Source organism: Biomphalaria glabrata, chromosome 7 (assembly GCF_947242115.1).
Source record: "Biomphalaria glabrata chromosome 7, xgBioGlab47.1, whole genome shotgun sequence".
Lineage (NCBI taxonomy): Eukaryota > Metazoa > Mollusca > Gastropoda > Planorbidae > Biomphalaria > Biomphalaria glabrata.
Window position 1 is genome coordinate 37,035,656 of NC_074717.1, and position 21,132 is coordinate 37,056,787.

Below are 21,132 nucleotides of genomic sequence, written 5' to 3' on the forward strand. Positions count from 1 at the left end.
AAAAAAAAGGATATTAATATACTCCCCCCCCCCACACGTCAACAAATGAGATTGGGCCATAGTGCTCTGAGCAGGCTATAAGCATGAAAGTTGTGCTTTGTAAAAGCTATAAATTATTATAAAAAGTTTTAGGATGAGGATGCAACAAAAATGTAAGGAAAAGATAGGCAAATGAAATACTTTTTTTTGAAGAAGTGAAAAATAGCATCAAGTCACAAACTGCTTTACACAGGGTAAGACAGTATAAATAATAGATCACAAACTGCTTTACACAGGGTAAGACAGTGTAGATGATAGAACACAAACTGCTTTACACAAGGTAAGACAGTGTAGATGATAGAACACAAACTGCTGTACAGAGGCCAAGACAGTACAGATGACAGAAAGTGGAAAGAAATAAACAGGTCCTTTCTTGTGGTGCCTGGATGATCTACCTGAATAATAAAACAGCTTTTGTTATTACAATATTGACCCTTTTTTCATTATTTAATTACCCCTTCTTCTTTAACAAAATTCATTGCATCAAGTTCATCTTTGATTGCTCCATCTGGCAAGGCTTCCCATGCTGATGTCACTTCTTTAGTCACATTGGTATCTACATTATCCATGTTCTGGATTCCAGCTATATGACTAGAGCTGTTATTGACATTCTGTTTAAAAAATAAAAATAATATTTTAAATTTAAATGGTGAGAGAAAAGAAAATGTTAACATCTTTTATTTCAGAATTTGCAATTTTATATTAATATATTTAAGAGCAACATTAATACCCAAGTCAAGTAATCATACACATTTACTGGCATGTCATGTCATCCTGATCTTTTGGGCCATTTAGGAACAAGGATAAAGAAATCAGGGAAGATAATTAAAGTTTTGTTGTACTTCAAACTCTTGAATTTGTGAATTTTAATTCTGTGCTTTAAGTATTGTGATATTAAAATATTTAATATTCTACAACCCATGCATAAGCTTTCATAATATGTTACTAGATGCTTCTCAGCCTCAATGTGACCCTTGGATGGAAACGGCTGTTAGAGGAGATGATAAGCTGCCTGGTCGCGTGGTTTGCGTGCTGGACTGTCGTTCGGATTTATCGAGGGTTCAAACCCTGCCCGCTCCCATCCCCCGTCGTCCTGCGGGAGGTTTGGACTAGGAAGTAAACTATCTTCAACTCTGAAGGAACATCCGAATTATGTAAAACAAAACATTTTTAAGCCAATAAGGAAGCAAAACATTGGGGAACAGGGAAGGAATATGAGGAAGTTTCCTCAGTGTTCTCAGCCTTTGGCCTCACTTCTAACTGAAGCACCTCAGGATACGTGCCATCTGCACTAGGGATACAAACATTTACGCTTGGATCTTTCCCAAACAGAAGTTTGTTCAGACAGGCAGATGGAGGCTTCCATAAGCCTAGAGTTCCAAAAGTATTTGATTCAACTCATAGGACAATTACAGAAAAGAAATGACCAACTAGTAAACATCACACAATACCAGCTCCACATATAAAATGCACAATAATGGATAGCTAGTACAATGCACACATGTGTCCTGGTAAAAAAAAATATAACTTATCAAGAACCGATGTCAGATTTAGTTATAGCACTGAACACTTTTCCTGTAAACATATAACTAGAACTAAATCCTAAATATTGTGAGAATGGTATATCTGTTAATTACATACATTTAAAGACATTGAAGATGTTGACATTCTATAATGACTCTCATAATCAGCCATGGAGCTCTGACCTGAAACATCAGCTGGTTCATCTTCTATCTTAAGTCCTGACAATACCAAGGCCATTACTTCATCTCTAGAATGTATTAAAAAAATGTATTAAAATAAAAAAGTGAAATTTCTCAAAATAAATGTACATTGTAAATATAATTGTAAGTATTATTGGGGTGTGGTGACGCAGTTTTACAAGCTTTAAAGTGCATGCATAGTTTAAGATTCATTCACACTCATTTGGCACGAAGAAACCTACACTTCTCACCTTGTTTCTTGGGGAAGTAATTCTTCAAAAATTTGCTTGTGAGGGTGCTTATCAAACAGGTAGTCTAACAGTTCTTTTCTAAATAAAAGCATGTCTGCAATCAGGTTGACCACCACTGATTTGTTAGGTTCCTTGTCAAGTGGGAACCTCAATCCAAAGCTCACATGCTCTGTGTAACCAAGCTGCTCCAGTATAATCTCAAAACCCTGTTATAAGTTTTTATAAACAGAATTTGGATTTGGTTAAGCAGATGAATGAAAAGTAAACAAAGATTAAAGTATGCCTCTATAGTTTATGTGTTGTTATAAAAGGTGGAATTCTGCCACTGCTGGTAACAAGCCTAAATGAGGGTTTGGTGTGGGGCTAGCAACCCCTCCCTGTTTAAACATTAATTGCTACAGAAACTGCAAACTTTAAACATGAAGATAATTTGATCAATCTATAAGGAGAGAGCTTTTTGCACTATGCACCCCAATGGCGTGGGAGAACCCATTCAAAAAGAAGACTAAACAATATAAAAAAGTATTTTCTTTAAGGTTTGTTTTTGCTAGTTTTATTCAGTATAAAAAAATCATTTTAAAATATCTTTTAAATATTTGAAAAAAAAAGTTGAAAATGTTAACTTTCTCATTTTCTTTTTAATGCAATAATTTTTTTTTCAACATGTATATATATAAAGTAAATGTAGTTAGGCCTTACATTGAAAGGTTTGATTTTCTTAAGAAAAAAGGTGTTATGGAAAGAAATGTTCCTCCATTGTCCAGTCCTTTTCTCTGGCTCTTTGATAAGGTATTTGGCATACTTCAAAATGGCATTCAAACCTGTAATGATATTCTTTAAGTCCTGTAAGCTCTGTGGATTATCAATAAAATAAAATAATGACACAAAAAAAAAACTAAGAAAATTAACAAAACTTAAGAAAAAACAAAAGGGACCTTTGCAATTGTTTGAAGGTTTTATGATTAGTAAAGCGCTTGGTTTCTGGGTTTAAATCTAGGTGAAAACTAAGATTTTGAATTTCTTTATTTACAGAATGAAACAATAAATGAAAGAAAAAAATTAAATACCAACCCTGTTGTTAAGTTCCAATAGTTCTTTCACACTGAGAATAGAATATTTATCTTCAAGTCTTGGACAGTCCAGCATAATAAGATTTTGGATAATTTCTTCAGTAGGTGCCCCTTGTAAAATTGCATTTACTAAATGATGTTGGCAATCTTTCACAACTGAAGGTATGTGCTCCTCCTCACCAGTTTCATCAATTAGCAGCACACCTGGCGGTGGATCACGACCTGACATCATTGATGTCACAAAACCCCCAAGTTTACCTATAAAATTAGGCATTTCAACCTGCAAAGAAATTAAATTAAAAAAGAATTTTGAAGAAAGATTAAAAAGCCCATTCTAAAAAAAAAATCTAAAATCTAGAACCTCTATTTTTGTTTCAATATAGTAGTCTTATATATTTTAAGCCTACTGACACTATTATCAACATTGTTTCAATAACCTTGACCCCATTCAATTATAATGATCTTGATGATAAGATGTGACACAGTTTTAGCTATACTGTTATTCAAAGTAGATATTTTTCATTGAATCTTCTTCTTCTAGCCTGCTTTATTGCTGATGAGCTGTGAGCTCTTTTGCAGACTGTGCCAAGGAAAAAAAGTGTGCTGGTTTCTTCAGTTGTTCAGTCCTGCCGTACAGGGTGTTGGTCATGTTGGGCTGTAGTGGAAGTAGGGTCTGCCTAAGGTGGATTAGGAAGGGGCATTCAAAGAGAATATGGTTTACGGTTTCATAAGGGTGGGCACAGTGTCTGCAAAGGGGGAGTTGTGTGGAGTTTATTTTGTTCAGAAGGTAATTTAATAAAGGTGTGTGTCCTGTTCTTAGTTGGAAAAATGGAGATTGTTCTTTGCGGGGGGAGGAAGTTAATACTGTCCAGTTTGTTAGGCATAGTCATTTCTTTGTACATGGCTCTGCCTGTGTTTCCTGATGCCCATTGGTTGAGCCACTCCTCTTTGTGATTGTTGACTAACATTGACCTTAGGGTGAGATAGTTTACAGGTCTATCTGGTTGTTCCATAGATGAACCTGCCTTTGATAGCTTTTCTGCCTTTTCATTTCCCATGATGCCAATGTGTCCAGGGATCCACGGTAGTGTGATATTGATATTTAATTTTGATATCAACTGATGGATTATCACATTTAGTGTTGTCAACTCTCTTGTGCTGTTTGAGGTGCTGCTGTTAAGTGCTTGCAGAGTGGTTTGGGGGTCTGTAAAGACAATATCTGATGGTGATTGCACTCCTTCATATAATTTGTTTTCCATTGTCTGTAATGCTATGGTAATTGCCTCAATTTTGGCTTGAAAGTTTGAGCAGTAATCACCACAGGGTGCACTTATTTCAAAGTGTTTATTTTTAGGGAAGACCAGGAAGGCACCAAGACCAGCATTGATGGTGGCTTTGAAGGCCAATCCGTTGGTATATATATATATATATATATATATATATATATATATATATATATATATATATATATATATATATATATATATATATATATATATGGATAGCTGTTTTGGATAACTCTCAATTACTTTGAGCATGCCAACTTTGAGCTCCAGTGGATTTGATTCTTTTGTTAAGGTTTTATTTAGTAAATGTGTTTTAATGTTTGGTTGTTTGTAGTTTGGTTCTGGCGTTATGTTTGAAAATCTGGTAATTTTTCTCTGTTATTGGGTAGGTGGTATTTTAGGGCTAGTTTGACAATATGTTGGATCAGAGGTTTTTTTTGCTTTTTTTTTGGTCGTTTTTCCAATTTCTCTGTGTTAGTAGTTTATTAGGATGATCATCCTCCAACCTTCTGTATCTCTCAAAAGCTTCTGATGCTGCTCTGTTGCGCCTTAAGATGTTCAATATTGGAGTCTATCTCATAGGCTGCTGTGTGAGTAGTTATCATACTAATTAGAAGCAAGGCTTGGTTTTGGATTGTGTATAATGATGATTGATAGGTTTTGTTGGTGGCTACTTTAAGGAGAGATAGTTATCCATGACAGATCTGACGTATCCAGTGTATAACTGTCTTAAGGTTTTCTTTTCAGCTCCCCAGGATGTTCCTGCTAGGTTTTGTATTATGTTTAATCTTTGTGATGCCTTTTCTTTTAAATCTGTCATAAAATGTTTTAGAGACAGTCTTTGGTCTAATTTTACACCAAAATATGTTGGATTTTCTTCTTTATTTATTGGTTGTGAGTTTATTTTTAGGATGTAGTTTCTTTTTGCTGTTTTGTTGCTGTGGCTAAAGATTGAATAAACTGTCTTTTCTTTGTTTATTTCCATTTTCCATAGTTTTGAATATGTGGAGATAGTTGTGAGGGCTCTATTTAATTTGGATCTAGTTAGCACTGAATATTTCTCTCTAGTCCAAATTAAAAGGTCGTCTGCATAAAGTGCCTTATTGACCAAAATGAGCTCCGGGAGGTCATTCATGAAGATTAGAAAGAGAGTGCAGCTAAGGGCTGAACCTTGTGGTAGTCCTTCTTCCAAACTTTTTTTTACTAGAGATGGTACCTTCAAATCGGGTTTGGATGGTTCTGTTTTTTAAGAATGCCCTAATCCAGCTGTACATTCTTCCAAGGATGCCCATTTTTTTCATTTTCAAAAATAACCTTTTCTCCACACTCTATCATAGGCTTGCTGCAAATCTATAAATACTGCTGTAGTGTGCTTGTTTTCATGAAACCCTTCTACTGTGTCATGGATAAAACGAAAGAGGTGGTCTTCTGTTCTACTTGCTTTCCTAAAGCCAGCTTGTGCATTGTGGAGTGAGCAAGTACTTTCTAGCCACCAATAAAGTCGGTTATTGATAATTTTTTCTGCCATTTTGCCAATGTTGGATGTTAGAGATATTGGTCTATAACTTTTTGGGTCTCCAGGTGGTTTATTTTTCTTTAAAATGGGTATTATGTTTGCGGTTCTCCATTCCTGTGGTATGTCTCCAGTTTTCCATGTATGGTTGATAAAGTTAAGTATACAGTTTCAGGTCCTAGTCCCCGAATCATTTCATTTGTTATTTTATCGGGTCCAGGGGATTTTCTTGACTAGAGGCTTTTTAGGGCAGTATTGAGCTCATGTAGAGTGAAGGGAGTGTCAAAGATCTGACAGTTGACTGTTGGAGCTTTTTCTTCTTTCTTTAAGATATTACTAAAGGCCTGGTCTAGTTGTTTTCTTGGCTTTGACTTGTTAATGCTGGCAAAATATTTATTGAAGGTTTCAGCCTTTTTAAGGTTTTCTGTTATTATGTCGTCAGTGCCTTTTATAGGTTGGGGGTTTGTTATTTGTTTCTTCCCTGCTAGCCGGTGCAGAAGGGTCCAGGCCTTTCGACCATCCTTGTTTAGATCTAGTTGTTCGCATGTTGTGATCCACTTTTTCTTTTTTTCTGTTTTAATTTTGTATCTTATAAGCCCTGTCAATTTGTTGTACGCTAAAAATTGTCTTGTTCTCTCTAGTAGATTTTTTTTCTATAGTCTTCCTGGCCATGTTTCTTTCTTTTACTAATTTATCTAATTCAGGTGTCCAAAAAGGTTTGTATTTCTTAATTTGGCCTCGAGGGATGTGTTTTTTTGCTGCTTGTAAGATGTTGGAGACTATTGTGTAGGTTGAATTGACATCTGTCTCCATTATGCTTGATAGTCTTGTGTCTGTTTCTTGTGAAAAAGCTGCCCAGTTAGCTTTTTTATAGTTCCATCTAGTTGTTTTGCTGGATTGGTATCTACCTGGCGTTCCAATATTGAGGAGTATAGGCCTGTGGTCACTACCTATGTCTTCAAGTACTGTTATTTTAGAAGAGTCAGTAATGTCTGTAGAGATAAAAGTTAGGTCAGGTCTGCTAGTTGTGTTGTGTGCTCTGTGGAGGAAAGTTGGAGGTGAAGTTTTGTTTTGCAGAAGTTGTAGGTTAGAGGCATTTGTTACATCCTCTATTTCTTTGCCACGCTTGTTGTAGTGTGGGTAGCCTAGGGAAGGTGTGTGTGCATTTAAGTCACCAGCTATCATTGTCCTTGTGTAGTGTGGTAGTTGTAGGTCTATTTCTGCTGTTGAAGATGGTGGGCAATAGAAGTTTTTGATGGTGTACTTAGTTCCTCCTCTCCAAAGAAGTATTTCCTGCATGTCGATATCTGTATACAGTATTGTTCTGTACATGTTTTACTGTTGCTTGAGTGTTGTTTCTTATGAGGGTCATAATTCCCTGACATTTGGTGCAAAGGCATCTGTACTTTCATTGGATATGCTAGATGTTTTTATCCTCTATCAATTGTTCATCTAACATCCAAAAATTATCAAAGTGAGAATAAGCAACGTAATTCAAATATTATTATCATAATTATTTAAAATTTACAACCTTTGATTATCCTTCACCTTCACCTATGCCGTAGTCTGCTGGAACGTCTTTCTCCATTTCTCTGTCTTTCACCTTCACTGGAATCTCTTTCAATGATAAGCTTGTCCATTCTTTGATGTTGTCTTCCTATTGCTTCCTCTGTCTGGCTCTTCTTTTTCTAGCACTGTTCCCTGCAGGAAGTTGGCATTTTCTGAGTGTCCTCAGCAGGTCATTGTAGGGCTCAATTCTCAACGTACCCTCTTTTGAATTTTCTTTTTTGTGATGCAGTTTTTTTTAGGTGATAACTAGGATTCTTATCTAGTATTTCGATTCCAAATTGGCTAGGGTCCCCTCCTATCTAATTTTATAGTTAGCTTCCAAGATTCACATGCATGCAAGAATGTGTCCATAACCAGGGATCTCACCAGTCTGACATTAATCCAGAGTAGAGAGCTAGGCCATTGTCAATCCATACTGTCATGAAAATTGTATATATATAAAATGTATATATGTACTCCCACGTCCGTTACAGATTTTACCCTAGATTTTTCTAAGTCCAACTTAATTCTTTAAACTTAGACTAGAATATAGATATCTAGTTTCAAACTGAGCTTACCCAACATTGGCAACAATATAACTGTCCCAAGTACTTATAAATATATAAGTAGGCCTACTTAGACTAAGCCTACTTTACTGGTGTAGTATCGAAATCTAGATTATTCTTACTCTACTACTTCTAGAAATATTCTAGATTCTAGATCTAGAAATTTTATAAGAATTTAAGAAATAGATCTAGTTGTCAGTTGAATTGACAATCACATAATTATCACATATTAATTATTAATATTATAATAAAAGTAAAAGTAATAAATCTATAAATTTATAAATCTAAGACTAAGAGTCCAGGTCAGAGGTCTAGATCTAGTGATCTAGCCATTCTACTGTAACTGTAACACTGTATTGTAACTATTTTTCTAGGTTATAAAATTCTAGACTAGATACTCAGTACTGTGATACTGTAATTAATAATAATAATCTAAATCTAGATCTAATTACAGAGTCTAGATCTATATTTAATTCTTAGTTCTATATCTATACAAAGAAATAGATAAATTAAATATAATAGACTAAATTTAAATAGATTATTAGAATTAGATATAGATCTTCCTACGATCTCGATTTGTGTTCCTACCGTATGAGACAGAATCGGAAAATCCTATTGCGCTTATTTATAGAAATCTAGTGTTTTTTGTTTTTTTAATCTCAAGAGGGGAGAGAGGAATGGGAAATAAAAAGTAAGTACCGAAGAAACTGCCAAGAAATAATTATTTGTATTTACGGAGTATTTTCCTAATCGCAATAATATAATTAATCTAGATTATTTCAATTCATTATGTAAAATAAACTATTTTGCAGATCTATCTAATAATTCTAAATAAATTGTTATCTCAACTCTATGATATATTCATATATATCATAGAGTTGAGGTATCCAGAAACACGACTAACCGTTCACAAACGTTTCGTTCACCGACAAATTCGTTAACATAACTCTTTCACCCGACATATTGTTCACCGACAACTGAATGAAAGACAACTTGTTCACCGACAACTTGATCACCAACAATTGGTTCACGACAAATGGTTCACACGACAAGGATGGCTGCCTGGTCGTGCGGTTTGATCGCTGGACTGTCGTTCGGATTTATCGACGGTCGAGAGTTCAAACCCAGCCCGCTCCCATCCCCCGTCGTCCTGCGGGAGGTTTGGGCTAGGAAGTAAAATATCTTCAACTCTGAAGGAACATCCGAAACATATAAAACAAAAACAAACGACAAATTGTTCACTGACAACTGGTTCACTGATAAATCATTCGCCGCCAAATAATAATAATAATAATTTTTAAGGCTTGCATTCGAGTCGGAAGATTAATGATGGTTGCAGTATTTCCCGTGGCTACGCAGCCCCAGCTGTGACCTACATATTTTGCCACATTCAGGGCAAGCATATGCTAACCATTGTCCGCCGGTGGTCGATTAAGATTTTCTTTCCGCCATCTGCGTCTGTCCTCGGCAGTGGGTTTTCATTTGGTCTCAGATGTTTATCCTGCGGCCTTTGTGAGTGACCTGCAGCTGTCTCGTAATAGTTCACTGGATAGGCCTATTAGATAACTGGATAACACTTGATCATTGGATAACATATTGTTATTATTATATTCTTGTCGCGTGTTTAACTTGTTCACAAAGGGAATTGATACATTCTAAATTGTGTTGCTATTATTTCGAAAAAAAAAAAGTGATTGTTTAGAAAGTTTTATAATATAGGCCAGTAATACCCAAAATACGGCCAGCGGGCCGGCTCTATCCGGTCCGCTGAAACGTTGGCAAAAAGTGTATAAAAATCCCCTCTCATAAAAAAAAAAAGAAAAAAAAAAAGGATCTTTCTCTATGTTAGGGTAAATGAATTGGCACCGATATTGACACCATCCCCGAGCTGCGGGGGGACGCATCCAATGGTCAACTAGTTTTGTATGCAAGCTGTGAGGCACTACGCCACACAGCAGAGTTCCTAACCAGGCCACTACGGGAGACCTAGGTCTCCCTGCCTTGTCAGCAATCGGAGTTCATCTCAGATACTGCTTAAAATCTTGGTATTTATTCGCGGTAAAAACAACAGTTTTGAAATCGGAGAAGTTAGTAGCTATGAGGAGCATATGCATGGGACCACCACTAGAAAAGTTTTGCCAAAGAAGTTTTAATCGTCACAGAGGATCTTTCTCTTGCTTGGGAGAAATTAATGGGAGTGACTCCTAATGGTGCAACAAGTAGGCCAATGGTTGACAGCAAGAGTTATAAGAAAAGTTGTTGAGTCAAATGGACCCAGCCTCGGTTGCTTTATTGAATTATTCACCAGCAAAGTCTATGGGGCAAGCTGTTCAGTCTGGACCAGGCGATGATGATCGTGTTCAGATTGAACAATGTTCGTCGTTTCGAAAATCCATCTGCAGCCAATGTGTCAAGTTCCCAGACAGAGGTGAAACTGGTTGAATTACGAATCTAAACGTCCCTGCTTGACAAACTTTCAAGTGATTCATAGAATGGATTTCTACTCTGTGTAGCTTGCAGAAACATTTCCAAATCTTCAAAAACAAGCGTTAACGATGATCACAATAATTGCATATACCTATTTTGTGAGGACTCAGGCGAAACCCATTTTACCTAATCGTCTCACGGACGAACACATAGAGTTCTAGATTCAGGGCTCCAACTCGGCGTCTCATATATGTTGCCGGATATTTAAAAGTTGGTTTAGGATACACTTTAATTGTATTAAGTACTAGATCTAGATTCACGGGTTTGTAATAAAAAATGGTTTATTGTCTATTTCTTTTTTTTTACCGTTTTGTTGATGTGGCCCGCGACACGACTTGCGGAAATTAAAATGGCCCGTCGACTGAATAAGGCTGAGCATTATTGATCTAGATCTTGAATTCTAGATCTAGATGTCTAATTTTAAAAAATATATATTTATGACATGTCTCCGGTGAACCAAAAAGATACCGAAAGCTGACTAGATAGTTAGCTAAACCATAAACGTAAACTTTTTTTTTTTTTACGGAAGTCGAATACGTGGAAACAGTTTAGCCACCCAATCAACATTCGCCTAGTAAGGTTCACATGACGTCATTCTGTTATTAATTTTTTTTCCTGGTGACCCTACACTGCCATATCAAGATCTAGATTCTAGAATCTAGAGCACGGTGGAAACAAAAGTAAAATCCTCTTTAGATCCAGTCTAGATCTTATGTTACACTACAGTCAGGATTTTAGAAAATTACAGGTAAACAAGCTTGCTATAGTTATCTTATAACTATCTAGATATATTAAAAAAATGAGTCTAAATTAGACTACATTTATACATTACATCTAGAATCTAGATCTAATTCTAAATCTGTTAATTCTGTTAACTCTGTAGTTGTAGTTGTAGTCAGTGTTACGATACACATAGTATTATAGTATATCTAGTTATGATGAGTGTAGATCTAGACTCACTGTCTAGATATAGACTCAGACTGAGTCTACTCACTGTGACTGCCTACTTACTATAGTGTCTAGTCACCTACCTAGTGCCTAGTGAGCTAGTGTCTAAATAAGTCTGACTAAATCTAGACAATCTAATTTACACTGACTTACACTTACTTGACTTACAGAACAGCGGTAGATCGCTACCTAAATGCAGGGTTACCTGACATTAATTGGGGGAAAAAAAGACTAGTAAAAGTAAAGGAGTAAAGGAATTGGTAATAGTGCTGACCACATAACACTCTCATTGCAACTGTTAATGGACCTCATTCACCAATTGTAAACAAACAACATTTAGCCACGTGATTCTATGTATCTTCTATACAAATTATATTATGTAATCCATAGTGGCAGTGGCTGTCACTTGATACATATATTTTTCATTGTTTTATCAATATTATGACATGACTAAATACAATGTGTTTATTTACGATTGGTAAATGAGGTCCATTGTGCTTCCACTTGACGCCCTTGTAACAGTGGGCCACAGAAACAGTTGACCTTTAGCCTTTACTGACTGGATCTAGATCCAGAGTTTTCATTTATATAATAAGAATGACTAGATCTATCATGAACTATAACTTTAGACTACTGACACCGCTACGCTACCTGCCAGTAGTAAAATTGTTACCAGATGATTAATAATTAAGTGGTTTTGTTAAATTCGTAAGAGACACGCTGAAGTTTTTAGATAGAAGTTAAATCTAGATATATATCATTACTGTTTTGTAATGTGACTTATATTTGAAGCCTTTTATTGAAGCATATATATACCAATAATTTTTGTTTGAAAATATTCTTGCTAGTTATTAACTATGACTAATGTGTTTTCTTTTTCCCATAACATCACAGTCTCTGTAATCATTGTTTTTGTGTCTTCTTTTTTTTTTTTTGTTCTGCACCAAAGATTAGTAGAGACTGACAGAATGGATTTAACAGGAGACATGCCTGTAACTCTCACAATAAAAGCCCCTAATCAGCGCATGGAAGATCAAACAGTTGACTGTATGCTTGGCTGGACAATAAAGAAATTAAAACAGCATTTAGAAAATGTCTATCCAAGTAAACCGGTGAGTCAAACTGAGATTACTGGTCTTAAATTCGACATTTTGAACATCACGTCATTTGGTGAGTGTCTTTTTATAACATATAGTTTGATGTATTTAAAAAAATCTTTTTCGTTTTTTATTATTTCTTTAGAAACATAATGAGCAGCGACTTATTTATTCAGGCCGCTTACTCCAGGATCATCTCACGCTGAAAGAAATTTTACGCCAGGTAAATATATTACAAAATTATTATGAATTTAAAATAGCATAAAAAATATAATATTTACATTAAAAAAAGATTATTTATCAATACAATGTTGGCAATTCTATTGTTTCTTTAAATGTAATGTTTGCTCTTCCATCTAGTATGAAGGTTCTGAAATACCCAATAATATCCATACTGTTCATCTAGTGTGTTCATCTAGCGCAGACTCTTCCCCTTCCAGTGCCTCTGAAACTAAAGTAGCTGCTGAAAACTTAGTAAGTATTTCAGGCACACTGATTACCCCTTGTTACATTTTGATTGCCCTTTGTTACACAATGAACTACACGTACTGAAGTTAATCCCTTGAATTCCTGTTTTGAGTGAACTTGCAAAGTCATTGTTTTTCTTAAAGGTTTTAGCATTAACAAGTAAATTTATAAAGACTTAAGTACTCAAAAAACCCCACAAAAAACAATAAAGAAAAACTACAAAGTGACTTTTAAATATATATTTTATTTCCTTTTTGAATGATAAACTTGTTTTATAGTAAATAAATAAGGGGATAACAGTTGTGTTGTATTACTAATGCATAATAATAATTTAATAAATTGTAATCTTACATTTACTGTTTGTATTTGATTTGATGAAGTTTTTTCTTTATAACTGTAGCGTCCTCACAAATCTTCCTCAAATGTAGATACCCCCAGAACAGAAGCAACACCTAACATCTTGGGAGAAGGGTTAAGGCACAGATTTACACAGAGTCATGGAGATGATCACAATTTTAGGTATGTTGAGCTTAAAGTAAAGTAAAATAAGAGCATTTCAGTTGATACATATAAATAAGGGGAGCACGGTGGCTAAGTGATTAAGCCCTTGGCTTCCAAACCTGGAGTCCTGGGTTTGAATCTCAGTGAAGACTGGGATTTTGAATTTCCTCATTTTTAGGGTGCCCATGAGTCCAACCTGACCTGGCTGAAGAAACAAATGACCTTAACATCATCTGCACTATAGACTGCATGGTCTGATAGGGGAACTTTACTTTTACTTTTTACATATAAATAAAATGTTTTTACAAATTTGAATTAGAAGTCATCCTCTCTGAGGATTGAAATGAAATCAGCTTTTAAATTTATTGCCTTATATTTATTTTGTGTGTGTGTGAATAATAGTAACTATAACTTCTTTCCTTCAATTTCTTTTGATGTTGTAGAGCCTAGTCATTTTAAATTTAGCAATAATATTAATATTAGCTCTTCTTGTGAACTTAGCTGATTAACATATGCACCATTCTAGTTTACTTCAATTAAATTTGAATGCACTCAGTACTAAAACTGTTAATGAGAATCAATATGGTTTCAAGAAAATGCTTAGCAATAATGTGCATTAAGATAGTAAAAGATGTTTATTATTAGCAATAAATGGAAGCAATGAATACCTCAAGCCTGCAATAAAAAAATAAAATAACTGTTCTGTTATTTTAGAGTCCTTGTGTACTTAAAGTGTGCATGTAAAAACTAAATTCACTTAATTTTTGCAACAAATAATTATTTTTTTTTAAATTTATTATCCAGACAGCATATGCCACATAATATCCACAATACAAATACTTTCCAAGAACAAGTCACCAACATGAACCCTGAATACCACTACTCACCTGAACAGTATGCCTGGATGATGCAGAACTATGCTTATTCACAGTACATGATGCAGTATATGCAATAGTAAGATTTTCATTTTTGTTTCATAGTGTCATATTTAATGGTTTTGCTTTTGCTGTCTATTGTTAACTTTTCAAATGAAATAACAAGTTTAAGTTTCAAGTAAATATAAAGTGTCAATAAATGATAAAAAATATTTTAAAAAATGTTTATTGCATCGGTCAGAACTATTTCCAACACTAAAAAAAACAAACCTAAATCAATTAGAAATTGTAAAATCATCAAAATTTAGTATATTTGTGCTAAGTACAGTCTAAAGCTAATTGCAAGCAATCACAAATGTAAAGGAACTTCTAAAATACAGAAGTCACTTCAATAATGCGAAATGTTCTTTATTTTTGTGTGATTTTATAAAACTTTTTGGAATTTTCTGAGAATTTTCAGTCCTTGTTGCTGATGGCGATGAGGTGGAATGGATAGACAAGAGTGAAATTTGTGATATACCGGGGGGAAAGGGGTTAATATGGTGATTTTGTTTGCATCATGTAATATCTGAATGTTCCCTATAGGTCAATGACATGGTGACTTCTACATGCTCCTTAGACATTTACATTTTTAAATGTGGTCCATTAGACTAACTTAACCCTTAACATTCAATAGATAATACATTGCTGCTAGGCTAAAGGTATTTGTGTCATATCCTAGCTGAACAAGAATTCACATTCTTGATAGATGATTCTGGTTATGTGGCACTTCAACAATAGCCATGATGATTCTTACTAAATGGCTTTATAGGGTTAATAAAAATAAGGCACAGATAGTTTGCTGTTGCTTGCTCATTATATCTGCAAAAATAAAATTCAAATTACAAACTTATTAGGCTTTCAGTTAAAATGCCTATAGTTTAGATTTTTCTCTCTTAAAATATCAGTTATTTAAATCAAACTGAAAAAAAAAAATCAAGAATTATTAAAAGATGAATACAGCTTACATTTACATTTTGAAGAAGTTTGTAACTCAACTTAAAAATAATATTATTGCAAAAAGCACAAGAAAGAGAAAAAGAAACCTAAAAAAAATAAATTTCTTGAATTGTTTGTCATATGCTCTTGAAAATGTTAAAAGAATCCATCCATCCCAGTGGCGCTACAGCCCATGGAGGGCTCTAGCCTGCTTCAGCACATTCTTCCATTCAGATCTCTCCTGGGCCTTTTGTCTCCACGCTCTAACGCCAAGCTGCTTCAGATCTGCTTCCACATCGTCAATCCATCGCATTCGGGGTCTGCCTTTGGGTCGTCTGCCTTTTGGTTTTTGCTACTGGAAAGCCCATCTTCATTTAATTAATGAATTAGGAGCAGATGATAAAAGAAAAGATGCATAAAACAAAATATATAAATCAGTTGGATGCGCCTTTTAGCCTAGAGATTAATGTGTTATGATTGATTGTTTAATTTTGAAGAATGCAGTGTTCATCTTACCTTTATTCAACAGCTATCAGGCTGCATACTACTCAGGATTACCTTATGCTGGTCAAATGTTTCCTCCAAACTTTGCACCCCAGCCAGTCACAAGTACAGACAGACAGGCACAGCCTCAACAGCAGGTTCCTGCTGCTGGCCAGGCCGCCAGGGCTAATGTGAGAATGAATGCCCAGGGTGGTGTGGAGGAGGATGATGAAGAAGAAGGGGAGCCAAGGGATTGGCTACATCATGTTTACTTCTTTATGCGATTCCTCACTTTCATGGGTATCCTGTTCTTCTACTCCAACTTGACTAGGTTCTTAGTTGTCTTTGCTGGATCCATTTCAATTTATATGTAAGTACCTTTACTTAAAATATTTTTTTGTTTGATTTAGGCTACATCTTGTCGCAAGTAAAATTGTCATATTTTGTATCATACACTAAAACAGTCTTGTTTATTCACTTTTAAGTGTAACACACATAAGGGTTTATAATGTGAGCATAGAAATAAAAAAAGAATATGAGATCGTATTTCCTATACGAGGTCTTGGGACTGCGTTGAATTGTTAAATCTATCTGTAGTTATCAAGTTATTTTTAATAAAAAATTTATTGATTGGTTAAGGTTAAAATATAAGGCTGGGCTTAGATAAAGGTAGTTTTAAACAAATCTTTATTATGATTACAGAGTTTTCTATTGTGAGGATGGAGTTCATAAGTAGCTGCTTCAACCCCTAAAATTTCATTCCATAAAGCAGCAACTTTTTAATTTGTGCATGTCTTTTATTTCATTTTTTAGACTCCAGAAATTGAGAAAATATTGGCAGAGGGCACAGAGAGAACAGCAACAACGACAGGAACAACAGCAACAACAGCAGCAGCAACCTGACCAAGCTGAGCCAAATATAGAAAGAAATCCTTCAGATAATGAGGTTAGTGCACTCAGGGTGGGTCATGTCAGGTTTTGGAATGTTTTTCACTGAATAAAAATGTCATGTATCTTTTGTCACATTTTCCAATGAACTCATCACTAAAGGTTTAATTGGGTGTTTTGAATAAAATTACTACATGTCTAATAGTTAGAGATAATAATAATGTTGATGAGACCTAATTTAGCATGTTTTATCATTACATTTTGTTTTCTTACTATTTTTCCTTTTCCTTAACATTGAAATAAAAGAATGTCTTATTGTCAGGGTTTCCCAAGCCATTTCTGTAACAGAACATTGGTTTAAATTTTCTTAGTTTAGATAATTCATACTTGTGTGAAAAAAACAACAGATTTTTTTAAATGGTTAAGATATATTTAAAATATATGTAAGTAAAAATCCCCTTTCAGACCTTGCAATCTATAGGGCAGATGTAATGGTCATCTGTTTCTATGGCCAACAATTATCAATGATGTTGTGTAGCTAGCAAAATGACCAACCACATTTACTTTCCCCAACCAATGTCAGGTAGTCATTAGAGTTGGGTGGACTCAAGGGCATCCTAAAAAAAAACTGAAATTCAAAATCTAGGTCTTCACCTAGATTTAAACATGAAACTTCTCGGTTCAGAAGCGAAGCACTTTGCCACTCTGCCACCTCTTCACTACCATCCCTGAAGAAGAAGGCAGAAACTTTGTTTGAATAAATGTTTTATCACTTTTAATGGCTATTACTTTGAACTATGATCTATGTATTTATTTATTTCAGCCGGAGCCGAGGACTGAAACTCCGAATGAAGATGCTCAGCAAGATGCACAAGCAGAGCAAGTGAATGAAGGAAACAGGGTTTATGGGGCCTTGTTGTTTGTATGCACTACCATTCAGTCCTTCTTCATGTCTCTGTTACCCACTCCACCTGAGCTGCTGGAGGCCAACTGACATTGGCTGGAGAGAGTGAACACCTTCATTGGCTTTAGTGACACTATTGTATACAGTCATCTTCATCTCTGCTATTCGTGGACTTGTTAGACTCAGCCAGACATTGCCTTATCATTTCACAAGTCATACAGTGTTGTGTTGCTTAATGTGAATAGGCGAGTGTTCTGGACTCACGGAATTTACTGCTGTTTGTTAACTAATAAAAAGGGGAAGAAAAAAAATCTTCTGGAGTTAAGGTTCAACCAACCTTCCGTCTAGCTGCTTGTTTTGACCTAGTATCATTACTGTTATTATTATACAGTCTGAGGTTTCATTCTTGTAAACTGTCAGCACTGAAATCCTAGCTAAATTAGAATATTACAGTAGAGATGAACAAAATACTGATAATTACAATAAGGTACCGGTATGTCTCTATTAACCTATTATTTCGTTTTATGAAAACTAGTCCTAACTTTTCAGTAAGGTAGCTTGGCAATTCAAAAAAAAAAGATCTCCAAGTGATGCGATCCCATTTATGTAATAAAGCCCAGTGTCTTTATCCTATTCATAGAATTAACTGTGGGTGGGATATCACTAGAAAATGATAAAAAACATTTGCTGAATTGAAGTTTCAGTGATTCCTGTATCTGGCATGCACTATGATTCTATATATGCATTTGTGTTATCAATTTTAAGCTATATTCACATTTCCCCTCAATTGAACAAAAGTGTTATTGACCCTCCCAGTAGTTCAGTAAAATAAATGTTTGCAATACAATTGTAAAAGCTTTTTACCTCTGTCTTGTCAATCAGAACATTTGCTACTGCTATATGTGAACTCCTAATTAATGCCATTTTTAATTATTTAATTATTACCACTTAAACCTGTTGTTTTCCTCAGACACCATTTTATTGGAAATAATAATTTTTGTTTCATACATGCCGGTCATTAAAAAGTCACCAGCGGAGAGTTTTCTTTCATTTTCTTCTATATTTCACATTTTTATGAAGCCAAAAGTTTCAGTGTTCACATGTTGAGGAAAGAGGACTTTATTGACTTCCAGCACTCTGTTCATAATGTAAATACATCTCTCATAGAGCTTGGTGTCTCCAATTCAGACCTGATAGTTCTGCCATTTGTTGAATTTATTGAATATTTAATGAAAGTGGGTTCGTTCTCCTCAGTAAATAGAAGTTAAGCTTGTTGAATTTTTTAAATACATTTTTTTTTTTAATTTCTTAATTTATTCATATTTTTATTTCATAAGTTGTGTTATTGCAAATTTGTGATTTTACTTTCTCTTCTTGTTGTTTTTGGACTAATTATATTTTGTTGTCATTTTTTTTTTGGCTGGCACAGATAATTGTTTATTAAATCATTTAAATCTGAAACTGTTTACTTTTTAGGTCCCCCACTCAACATACATATATATACATATATTTAAATAAGACGTGACTGTTTTAGAATTGTTAATTGTTATCAACAAGAAAACCATGAAATGTGATTGAAGAGAAATCCAACATGTAGACATTTCTCATTTTATTGTCAATATTCTGAGACAGCCAATGATAAGTTGCTTTGAGGCTCTAGTTTGTACTACTTTCTGTGTTGGTAACCTCATAGCCTCATTTGTGATATTGTTCATAGTTGATGGAATAAATACAGTTGCTTATTTTATTGTTTATTTTGTTTGTTAAACTCTTCTTCAGGAAGAAATTATTTTAATACATATTTGCTAGAATTTTTATGTATATCAATTCCTACTATTAATTTACACCTTTGTCATAGTCAAAAATGAACGATTTCAATAATTTATTTTTAAATATCCTCTGAAATTTCTCACCTAAATTTGTGCCACACATAATTGAAATTTCAGAAAGGTCTCTTTAATTAATTAATGATTTAATAAAAAAAAATTGAATGTTAAAGCCCAATGTTTCATCTAAAGACTAAAATAAACTAACAATTTTATTGTATTTTTTCTTAGTACTAAGTATCAGTAATGATACTTTCGCTTATACTCACCCTACCCCCATAAAAAAAAAGTTTAGACTAATTAATAAAATAAAAGATGAATGTTTAGTTCACATTATTATTGGAACATAAAGTAGAATTTTTTTGTTAAAAATTATATTCTATCCCTTTCAATTTCTACATTCGAGGAAACTATGGAACATTACTAGAGCCAACCAAATACTTATTACAAACGGAGCAGTTTGAAACTAGGATTCTACAGTACTAAATGGTGCACGCAAATGTTTACATTTTGAAAATACATAACTTATCAAAACTGTCAATCTGTAGACTACATTTATAAAAATCCCCATGAACAAATACAAATGATGAGTTAACATCCTCATGCATATTTAAAAAAAGTTTCTTTTCATCTAAAAATCTAGATTTAACGATTGTTGGTACAAGGGTTGGTTCATAGCATCACTCATGAATAGAATAGTTAGGGTCTCCAGACGTCCAGCAAAAGGAGACGCGTCCTCTTTTTTTTTTTTTGGCTTCAGTTGAAAAATGTCCGGCTTTCACTGATACGGCATTTTATCCATCAATAGAGCTCAGTTGTTAGTATTTTCTTGTTTTATACAAACTCCCTTGTAAATACGGATAAACCCGTTATGTGACAAGCATCTTCATAATAAGATGTTAGTATGTGTTCAAAAGATACATGTCTATCACAATTATTCAAGATCTGGACTTTTTTTAATGGAGAAAATAGTTATGTTTAAAGAGCGGTTTCGCTAAGCAACGCACAGTGGACAACAAAGAGAAATCGTATCTTTGGCCTCAGTGAGAGGCATTCACCTCACAAGTTAAAATTTAAACAACATCTGCACAGAGTTCAACACAGCTCTTTGTACGAATGGTAAACCGCTATAAAATGTCGCTTCGTCTAATTATATTGATACAGTACTCCGAATATCGTAATGGATGACATTTCACAACAAATGTGTTGCAAACCTTACTTTTAAAAGGATCCTTTGTGTCCTTCTTTGTAACTTTTTATTCTCCCCTTTGTTCTCCAATAGGAAAACTCTGAATTCGAACCTCTGCTGCCTTGCAGCTAAACCCAGCTGGCCACAAACTGTATCTGCACTTGCCGTTCCTTTGGATACACGAGCTACGTGGAGAAGGGGGAACTGATGTGCGGGTGACTTTGTTCTGACGACAGCTGATGTTCAGGCATTCATCTCATCATCCATGAATTGATACATAGTCGATTCGCGACTGAAAGAAGCCATATTATTTTAATCTGTCAGCACCTTACAGAGAGGATTTACAAATGATATCAGAAAAAGTGGGGTCTTTGTTTTCTAAGAGAACATAAAAAGAAAGCCGCATAGAAAAGAAGATGAATGGGGTGGAGAGTGTGAAGAGACTAATTAAAACCTGCCAGGGAGAGACCCTGACAACGTAACTTGAAATCTTTTTTTAAAAAAAGGAAGGG

At 34.6% G+C, this 21,132-nt stretch overlaps 2 protein-coding genes across 6 annotated transcripts in view; one reads left to right on the top strand and one right to left on the bottom strand.

Moving 5' to 3' along the window:
* The window catches only part of LOC106070396 (uncharacterized), a 35,595-nt gene extending 24,692 nt beyond the window's left edge, over positions 1-10,903 (bottom strand). Inside the window, exons 1-6 of one of the 5 annotated variants that reach the window (XM_056034582.1) lie at positions 10,770-10,903; positions 3,065-3,343; positions 2,693-2,845; positions 1,994-2,199; positions 1,681-1,810; positions 495-650 (exon numbers count right to left, since the gene is read on the bottom strand). In XM_056034582.1, coding sequence (XP_055890557.1) covers positions 495-650; positions 1,681-1,810; positions 1,994-2,199; positions 2,693-2,845; positions 3,065-3,337 — 918 coding nt within the window. In that variant the 5' untranslated portion in view covers positions 3,338-3,343; positions 10,770-10,903. The other 4 variants (XM_056034579.1, XM_056034581.1, XM_056034580.1 and 1 more) reach the window with 4 other exon arrangements.
* Positions 10,904-11,044: 141 nt separating this feature from the next.
* Positions 11,045-19,347, top strand: LOC106066956 (homocysteine-responsive endoplasmic reticulum-resident ubiquitin-like domain member 2 protein). The gene is made up of 9 exons (XM_013226059.2): positions 11,045-11,211; positions 12,361-12,523; positions 12,654-12,731; positions 12,869-12,982; positions 13,377-13,495; positions 14,282-14,431; positions 15,860-16,183; positions 16,627-16,759; positions 17,525-19,347. Exons 2-9 carry the CDS (start codon positions 12,380-12,382, stop codon positions 17,693-17,695), a joined length of 1,233 nt encoding a protein of 410 aa, XP_013081513.1. The 5' UTR covers positions 11,045-11,211; positions 12,361-12,379; the 3' UTR covers positions 17,696-19,347.
* Positions 19,348-21,132: the final 1,785 nt, after the last annotated feature.

Bases quoted from the DNA above. Each gene is read 5' to 3' on its own strand.
- LOC106066956 (XM_013226059.2), top strand. From the start codon at position 12,380: ATGGATTTAACAGGAGACATGCCTGTAACTCTCACAATAAAAGCCCCT. The intron at 12,524-12,653 runs GTGAGTCAAACT...TTATTTCTTTAG, and splicing joins ATGTCTATCCAAGTAAACCG to AAACATAATGAGCAGCGACT. The intron at 13,496-14,281 runs GTATGTTGAGCT...TTTATTATCCAG, and splicing joins GGAGATGATCACAATTTTAG to ACAGCATATGCCACATAATA.